General features: G+C 56.0%; 1 protein-coding gene across 2 annotated transcripts in view; it reads right to left on the bottom strand.

Annotated features, from left to right (window-relative positions):
• Positions 1 to 5,280, bottom strand: part of BCL7A (BAF chromatin remodeling complex subunit BCL7A) — a 21,882-nt gene extending 16,602 nt beyond the window's left edge. Inside the window, exons 1-2 of one of the 2 annotated variants that reach the window (XM_019648922.1) lie at positions 5,020 to 5,280; positions 2,746 to 2,827 (exon numbers count right to left, since the gene is read on the bottom strand). In XM_019648922.1, the coding sequence (XP_019504467.1) occupies positions 2,746 to 2,747 (2 nt within the window). In that variant the 5' untranslated portion in view covers positions 2,748 to 2,827; positions 5,020 to 5,280. Of the gene's footprint in view, positions 1 to 2,745; positions 2,828 to 3,043; positions 3,109 to 5,019 lie in introns of those variants that run through there. The other variant, XM_019648923.1, reaches the window with a different exon arrangement.
• Positions 5,281 to 9,265: the final 3,985 nt, after the last annotated feature.

Below are 9,265 nucleotides of genomic sequence, written 5' to 3' on the forward strand. Positions count from 1 at the left end.
GACCTGGAGCTGGGCTGCTGTGAGTCGCCGGCTACGGCGTAGGCTGCAGCCCATGCTGCAGTGGGTTGCCATGGGCTACCGTGTGTGGCCGGCAGCCAGCATGAGCTGCGGTCCAGAAGCCGGTGACTGATCTGCCTCGCCTGGGAAGAGCGCAATGATGGTGCCAGCTTGGGCCAGTGAAGCGATGTCCTCCCCAACCAGACTGAAGAACAAAAAAAGGACAGCAACTTGTCTGTTCCCCTTCCCCCAATTCCCCAGGACTGTTCCCATCCTCCAATTCCCCAATAAAAATCTTAAAAAAAAAAGAAAAAAAGAGGGCCAGCCAAGTGGCATGTTAGTTAGGTGTTAGCTTGGGATGCCAGCTCTGAGCAGCAGGGCCCTGGTTCGGATCCCACATGAGGGCCAGTGACGCTGCACCCTCTACAGCTAAGATGGTGAACGGCAGCTCAACCTGGAGCTGTGCTGCCATTGAGTCGCCAATGACGGCGTAGGCTGTAGCCCCTGTTGCAGTGAGCTGCCATAAGCTACCGTGAGTGGCCAGCCACCGGTGTGAGCTGCCAAGAGCCACTGTGAGCAGCTGTCCAATGGCTGGCAACCCATCTGCCTCGCCCAGGAGGAGCGCAATGATGGTGCCAACATGGGCCAGTGAAGCAACGTCCTCCACAACTAGACTGCGGAGCAAAGGGACGGCAACTTTTCTGTTCCCCTTCGCCAATTCCCCAATGCAGTTCCCCTTCCCCAATTCCCCAATAAAATCTTAAAAAAAAAAAAAAAGAATGAAAAGCTATCTCCCACAATACAGACTCTGGGATACAGCCATCCGAGATTTGGATTCAGCTGTCTGGGGCGGGGCCCAGGAACCTGCATTTCTTCAAGATTCCCAGGGAATCAGGTGCTCAGCCAGGCGGGAGACCCGTCACCCCAGAGGGAGCGGGGATGGGGAAATGGCGTCTTCTTCACCCCACCTCAGAGATGACAGCAAACTAGCATTTCTTGCGCACTGTCTCTGTAGCTGCGCTGGGCTACACTCTCTCCATGTGATATATCTTGCCTCTGCTCTGTTGCAGAAACCCCAGGACCTCGATTCTACTGCTTCGTGGCATGTAAGAGGGGACTAAGGCCCAGCAAGGTGGGGGTCACCTGTCCAACATCATAAGTTCATCAGGGGTGGTCTGTCCCACTCCAAACTCTAGTGCTCTCTGCCCAGCCTGGGGCTGCCTGTCCTCCCCGACAGCCCATGTATTATGTTTTCTCCTTCATCACAATCCATTTGGCACTTCCCCGATGTCTGTTTCGTGCTATTCTATAATTATCTTCCCCCAACGAGATTATAAATTCCTTGAGAGCAGGGACCAAGTCTTCTGAAATGCAACAGTGTTTCTATAACACTTAATGATGTGCAAGGTGCAGACGAGGCCCGAGCCAGGAGCCGCCTTCAAGGAGCCTGGCTGGCCACACTCTGCTTGTCCCTCGGATCGGCTGACACCCAGTACTGTGATGGCCTAGGTTTCGGGGCCTCTGGGGAAGGCAGCCCTAGTGGCTCCATGAGCCCAAGCCAGAACCAGAAGGGACTACAAACACCCACGATCTCAACCCAGCGCTGACCCACTCAGGGGCGAGCATGTAACCACAGGATCAAGAATGGAGTCTCAGTCCTGCCTGGAGATCCAGGACAGGCAACTGAAGACGGTGGAGGGGGGCTTAGCCCCGCCTTTACGGGCCCCTAGAAACCTACCAATCACGGCCACATCACCCCCAGGAGCAAATGGGGCCATGTGGCTTAGTGTGAGCTGTCGTTCTGGAGGAGAGAACTGTTTGCACGAATAGGAAAGGCACTCAGGGGTATAGCTCAGTGGTAGAGCATGAAGGTAGAGCAAATAGGAAAAGCACTCCAGGCAGGAGGAACGGCCTGTGCAAAGGCCTGGAGGTGGGACCGTTCTGGGTTCTGACTGGAAATGAAAGTAGCTCACCTGGGGTCTTTGGGAGTAACTGGCCTGGGAGCCACACAGCTGAAAAACTGCCACGTGGAGCTGCCATCCATCCCTCCTTCAGATCAAGCACAACCTCTGGGGCTCCCTCTAGTGGCCATAGTTACAATCTCTCCGGGAGGCCCCCACAGTGGCCCATGCTTCTTGCACCATACTTTCTCAATCTGGAGTTACCATCACCAGCAGCTCCAACCACCAGGAGGTTCTCCAACAGTGGAGACAGCATGTGCTTTAGGGTCAGACACTTGCTGTGTGACTCTGGGGAAATGGCTTCACCTCTCTGAGCCTGTGTCCTCTGAGCCTTGTACAGAGAGGCTAGAGATCAACTCTACACACTTGATATGAGAAATAAACGAGGTAATGCTGGGGAGATAGTCAGGTGCCCAGGATGGGGGAGGGTCTGCCTATCTGTGGGCACCACTACACTCGTCCCCCTAACCATGGTGCCCAGGAGAGGGGACACCTCTGCTCTAAGGTGTGTCCCCACTGGCCAAATGTGGAGCTCTCAGCCCAGAAGAAATGACCTGCAGGGGATACTCCCCACTTCTCTGAGGACGAAACTCTGGGGCTGGGCTATGAGTGGGGAGGAGGACACACGTCCTGCAGCCTCAACAGCCCTAAGCTGGGTCCTTCTGCTTCCCAGGTAGCCTTGGGCCCAGGGTTCCACCATGGTGGGCAGTCAAAAGCCCCTCTCCCCCTGGTGGGAGGGAGCATGGAAGGATGGCCCCACCCCAGAGGACAAGCCCGTAATACTCACATCGTCAACCTTTGGCTCTGTCACAGGGACCCACTTGTAGATTCGCAGGGATGTGTCACCCACAGTCACCCACTTCTTCTCCCTGCGGAGGAGGAGAAAGAGCCTGTTATCAGGGGCTTCGGGGCGCTGCTCACCCCTCTGGGGGCACCGGCCGTACTCCCTGGGGGCAGCTGTGATGCAGCGACTGCTTGGGATTAAGAAGACAAGTTCCAGGTCACACAGATGAGGATCTAATCCCAGCTCTGCTACCCATCAGCTGGGGCCCCTGGGCAAGTCACTTCACCCATCTGAGCCTCACCGTCCCCATCTGTTACACCACCATCTGTTAGACCACGTAGGGTCGTCCATCTCTCGGGGCTGCTGTGAGGATTATACGAGACAACGCGCATTAAGGTCTCCCCAGTGCCTGGAAGGAGGTGCTCGGTAAGACTGCGGGGAGAAGGGCTGCCATTAAGGTGGCTCATCTAGATGAGGGGAACCAGGTCCCCGAGTCCTTTAGCTTTTGCCACACAGAGCTCCCAAATGGGGCCACCCCAGCCCCTCTGGGCAGCAGAGAGGACTTCAGGCGAGCAAAGCCCATGTATGCATGGCTGCCCCCACCCCCAGCCAGTCCTAAACTCCTAGGGGACAGAGACCAGGACCCCTGGCTGCTAGAGACAGGTTTATGGACGAGGGGGAGAAAGTCATAAGCTATGAGAAGGAAAAGGGGTGACTGGTTTTCATTAAGGATAATAACGACCCCCCTCTCCTCCTCACCACTATGCTCCAAGCCACTGTCATTCTCTAGATTATTGTCACAGCTCCAGAGCTTCTGTCTTTGACCCCCTGTAGTCTATAAGCCAGGCCATGTCCCTGGGAGTGATACCCAGAGGCCATGCACCTGAGGGCACCTGGGCTCAGGGAGAACCCACTGTAGGGAGAGCTGGGATTCGAACCCGGGCAGTGATAGCTCTGCTATCCTGGAAGAAGTGAGAGGTCATGAAGAATCTGTCCACTGCTCAGTGAGGCAATTAGCTGATTCAAGGGATTGACAATGGGACGTCAAGGCCAGACGCACGCCTGATACAGGTGGTGTAGCTGCCAGGAGCCCTCAGCCATTTTAGTGACAAGGTTCCACCAGAACCGAGAACTACACGTGGCATGAGTGCCTCTGCTCGTGAGCTGTCTGGCACCTTCTCCAGCCTCCCCACCCAGGCCTCTCAGCCTTGGGTCCTCTCCTCCGCGGATAGGGCGGCCGTCACATGCTGGTGGGACATATTACAGCCACCTGTCGCCCCTTCACCACAGAGAGTTCTGGGCACCCGAGCACACTCAAAACCACCTAACCAAAACCACAGACACCTCTACTCACAAAACTGTGCCTGCTTGGGTCCCACACGTTCCCTGATGGAAGAAGGTAGGGCCTCGCTTTTATATCATATATTATATATGATAATATATTATTATTACGACCATTTCTGGTGTGTTCTATGTGCTAAGCACTGTACACACTTGCTCTAATCTTCCTATAACCTTGTGTGGCAGAAACTGTCACCTTCCCCGTTTGACAGAAAAAGAAACTGAGGCACGGGGAGGTGAAGTCATCTAACGCTCCTTGTCGCACTGCTGTTTGGAGCAGCCTCTCCTGCCTCTTTTAGCCCAGAAAGAAGGTAGTAAAGGCAGAAACCTAAGTCACTGCCCACCCACCTCCTATGTGCTGGAGGCAGGATGGACAATCTACAATCCCAGTCTTTGCCTACCTCCATTCTGAATAATCAGAAGGTGCCAGGAAGGGACAGAGGCGGTCCAAGAAACAGTCTCAGTGACAAAGCAACAATCATAATAGCCATTGTGTGCCGAGGCTTCGTGCCAAGTGCTTAATTTACATGCCCTCTCTCCCAGAGAGTGCCAACAGGCCTATGTAAAGGGGGGGGGGGCTACTATCACTCTACTTTATAGATGGGGAAATTGGAGGCCCAGAGAGGTTATACCACTAGTTCATGGTCACACAGCCAGTCAGTGACAGAACCAGGACTCAACAGAGGCTCTGACCCCAACACCCACCTTCTGCTATTCTGTCTCCTGTGAAAACTAAGAACCCGTGCCACAGAACATGCTGGGAATAGAAGCTGGGCAAAAGTGCAAATTGCTAGAATCCTGTATAAGGACCAAAGGCACTGTCTACTCACAAGCCCTTGGCTGGCTTTCTGGGTCTGGGCCCCAGCACATCAGGAAATCCACAGTTTGGTTGTGTGGGAAAAAAAAAAGTAATTGACTTGCAAATATACAAGACACCTTTCAGGGCAGATCTGGGGTTGCGGCCACACACATGAGTCAGGATGAGTGTTTGCAGTCACAGGTGCTTCCCAGAGAGGTCACGGGCCCTGCAGGTTATGAACTCAACGCAGCCAGGTCGTCCCTTTGTCCTAGGTGGAGACCCTCAGCCCGAGTCCCCAGCTCACTGTGCTTCAGCTGCATTCCTAGGTGTGGGCACTGAGGGGCTACCAGACAGGGGAGAGTGTTAAGGACCTGACCTCAGGCCTGCCATTCAGTCAGCAGCCACCCAGGAAGAGACAGGGCCCCCGAGCTCAGGTGTAAAGTCACTGAGCAAGCACCAGCGAGGAGGAGAAGGGATTTCATGGACGTGTCGCATGAGCTCAGAGCGTCTCATCAAGCTGGCGGCTTGGCAGCGCCCTGGGAAACACCACATGGGCTCAGAGGAGCAGCTGAGTTCCCACGGCTGCCCCCAAACCCAGCACCCAGGGCACACAGCCCCCCCCCCCCCACGAGGGTATCAAGCAGTAGTTATTACCTTGCATCTGGGGTGGCAAACAAGTGGCCATAACATTGTTACCTGTTGAGGCATGTTTGGTCTGGCCTGCACAGTGCTCTTAAAAATTGGAATCAATTGCCAAACTTAAAAAAAAAGTCAGACGATATAAAAATTCAGGTTCCCGGCTACTTTAAAAAACATGATCTGACCACGAGGGGCCCCCAGGCCTCCCAGAGGAGCAACGGCACTCAGCAGATGGGGCTCAGCAGTTCCCTCAGATCTCCCAGCTCTCTCCACCTATAAACACTGGGCCCAGATTCCCAGCGACCCCCAGGCCCTGCCCCACCCTTGCCATAAAGCTGCCCCTGGGAGTGCCTTGATGGCCCCGGGGAGCCAGCCAGGCATCAGTATCTCTCTCTTCCCCATCAGACTTGGACACCTGGACGAAAGGACTAAATGAGGTCCCAGCTGTAGGAACAGGGCCCCAAATGCTCCTCCTCAGCACACACTCCTGTATAAACCACAAGCACCCATCCCAGGTTCTCCAGGCCAAGGCCAATTTCCAACGTTCTCCCAAGTCCAGCTCCAAGGGCGAGACCATCTTGGGGTTACCTGGTTCCCTCAAAGACAGTTCTAAATCCCTTACTTTGTATTCACTTCCCAGGGCTAGTCCTTGACACCTCAGGAGGTCTGGCCAATGGCTGCCCTTCTCCTAATGAGGCCCAGGCCCGCTGGACCTGCCCAGTGCCTGGCAGGAGGGTACCCCCAGAGGTACTGAGGTGGGGTCCTAGGCACAAACCTACCCCACATGGAGAGACACGTGGGAAGTCCTCAGAAAGTCTCACTTGAGGGACCCTTCAGACCAAAGGCCCAGGGGGCCCCAGCCCAAGCCTACTTCTCAGCGCAAGCCACTGCCTCTCACCTAATGAGCCTTCCTCCCCTGCTGTTTTCCACTCACACTGGACCACCTCACACTGTTTCCTAAAAAGGGGCCCACCATTTTGTCCTTCCTTCAGCCATCTTCTGGCTGCCACACACTCACCAGCCTGCCCTGCTGGGACACCAGACAGAAAGGAGAGGAGGAGAGGCCAGCAGCTGTGGACAGGATGGCCACCGCGGGCTGCTGGCTCTTTCCAGGGGTAGGGGAAGGGTAAGGCTGGCAGAGGGTTGCCAGGGGTCACCGGGGCTGGGGAGAAATACCACCCTAGGCTTCCAGGCTGAATGGCATGTCCAACAGCTCCTTTCTCCTTTGGGTACAATATAGGATGCTGGATTAAATTTGAATTTCAGATAAACGAGTCATTTGTTTCAATATAAGTATGTCCCAAATATTGCATGGACCATACATTAAAAAAAAAAAACACAAAACCTATTTTAAAAATGATTTTGTTGTTTACCTGAAATTCAAATTTAACCTGGTGTCCTGTAATTTTATTTGCTAAATCTGGCCACCCAGCATCCCAGCCAGCGGTGAACTGCATAGTTGGTGGCCACGCAGTTAATAAACAACCCAACGTCTGGAGGACTGACTGGAAGGCCCCTTCTAAAGGCACAGTGGAGGTGAGATTTAGCTTCTCGAGGCTGGAGAATCCCAAGACATAAGGCAAAGGTTTTTTTTTTGCTTAGAAGAGGCAGGAAAAAAGAAAAGAAAAAATTTCAGCAAAATGCAAGTTTCTGCAGAGCCCACCTTCCAATGAAGAGAACATTTAATGACCGCTCCAGTGCGCAGCGGGAAGGGCTGTGGGAGACATGAGCTTATTCTAGTGGGGGAGACAGGGAGGAAACAGCACAGGACCCCTTTGCTGCCATGGTTAGAGAAGTGCCATGGTTTGCCCAAGGTCACAGCAAGGAAGTGAAGTGGAAGCCCAGACGTGAGATCCCCAAGCCTGAGGTCTTTGGAGGACTTGACAGGCTGTTTCCCAAAACACAAGGAGGAAGGAAGATAAGTTCTCCTCCCCTCTCCCAAACACAGGCGGGGCCTGCAGTGGGCTCAGCAGCATCCATGGCCTCCAGGCCGGCTGCTCTGGGGCCCCCAGGGTGGAAAACCCCACAGTTCCATCTGCCCTCCCTGCAGAGCAGCTGGCAGGCCGCCGTGACAGGAGCAGCTGTCAGGGTGCAGGAGCCTCTCTGCCTGGCTGGGAACCTGGGGCAGAAGGCCCCACCACGCCTCCTGGAACAGAAAAAGGCAGCTTGCCCCCAGCCCCTTTCTCACCTCCAGGCCAGTGACAGAAGGGACTTCAGGCCCACACACCAGTTCTTTCTTTGCAAAGGCGCTAAGACAGGGAACAACTCCAGCCTTCCCTCTGGAAATCCCACAGGGGAGGGGGCTGCGGACTTGTTTTCCTCTGTGTGTGTGTGTGTGTGTGTGTGTGTGTGTATGTGTGTGTGTGTTTTGGCCTGCAGCTGTCTCTGCCATTTTTAAATGGGTCCACTCCGACTCGGGGTGCCCGGAGCACCAGCAGAGCTACCACAGCACCGAAGACTTGGATTTCAACTTTGGAAAGTCTCCCCTTCTCACGGTTCTGAAAATTCTTTGTCCCATTGGAGCCAAACCCAGCCCTCGGCCGGGCATCCAGCCATCTGCAGACAGCCCTTTCCATAGGAGGCTTGGGAGCACGTGGACTTTATTGATTTTCCTCTTGCCTTTTTTGTTGGGTTTGACTCAGAAAGGACAACTAACTTGTGACACGGCTAGACTGGATCCTCGCCCCCCTGTGGTTTTTAGAGACCAAGGCGTTCCTCAAGAAATGACCCCCTAAACATAAACATAGCCCTCCACGGGGGGTTGGGAGGGGGCCTGCCCAGCTTTCAGGCTTTAAATAAAGGGTCAGGACGAGCCCGCCGGCACTGACACTCAAGAACGTCGCGGCTGCTCCTCTCCCTCCCTGACCCTGGTGAAGCCGTGGGAAAAAAAATAAAAAAATAAAGTTGAAATCAGGGAGCTGGGAGTTTTCAACAAGTCTGCCCCAACCTGGAGATGTGCTGCGTCTCGGGCCTGGCCCTTGAGCGACTCCGAGTCAACATTCAGTCCTATTAATTACAATAAGGCCACGCTGGACACTCGCTCGAGCTCGAGAAACACGCGCGGCCGACCCGGAGTCGCCCTTTCCCCCCCACCCCCCACCCCCAGTGCCGAGAACAAAAACAACGGCTCCCTCCGCAAAACAAACACGAGCCGCTGGTTTGGAAAAGGCAGACGCGGCCCAGGACCAGTTTCTGGGCAAAAACATTCGCTCGCCCGAGCCCCGCGCCTGGGTACCCGGCGGAGCGGGGCGCAGGGGGTGCCCGGCGCCCCGGGCCCCGCGGCGCCCCTCCTCGCGTTCGCCCCCATCTTGCTTCCCCGCCAACAGCCCTCGCTCCAGGCAGCCCAAAGCGCTAAATTTAAACGGCTTCGCGCTCTGCAAACTCCGCAGACTCGAGGGCGCCGGGCCTGGGAGGCGGGGAGCGGGCGAGCGAGCCAGCTGGGGAGGGAGCCGGGGAGGGAGGCCCCGGCGCGGACAAGGGCGCGGGGGCCGGCGCTGCGCCGCCCGGGGCGCGCGGGGAGGAGACGGAGACCGCGGCGGCCCGCTCGGCGCTGCACAATGGAGCTCGCGCTCTCCTCTCCGCCGCCGGCATCGCGGCCCCGGCGCGCGGGAAGCCGCTTTCATGTGACTTGCACAAAACGAAATGGCTTCTGGGGCCGGCCCCGAGCCCCCCTCCCGGGAGCCGAGCGCCACGGCGGGGACTGCCCGCCCGCCGCCCGGCCGCCTGGCCGCCCGGCTCGGGGCG

The sequence above is a fragment of the Hipposideros armiger genome, unplaced genomic scaffold (genome assembly GCF_001890085.2).
Source record: "Hipposideros armiger isolate ML-2016 unplaced genomic scaffold, ASM189008v1 scaffold_128, whole genome shotgun sequence".
Classification (NCBI taxonomy): Eukaryota; Metazoa; Chordata; class Mammalia; order Chiroptera; family Hipposideridae; genus Hipposideros; species Hipposideros armiger.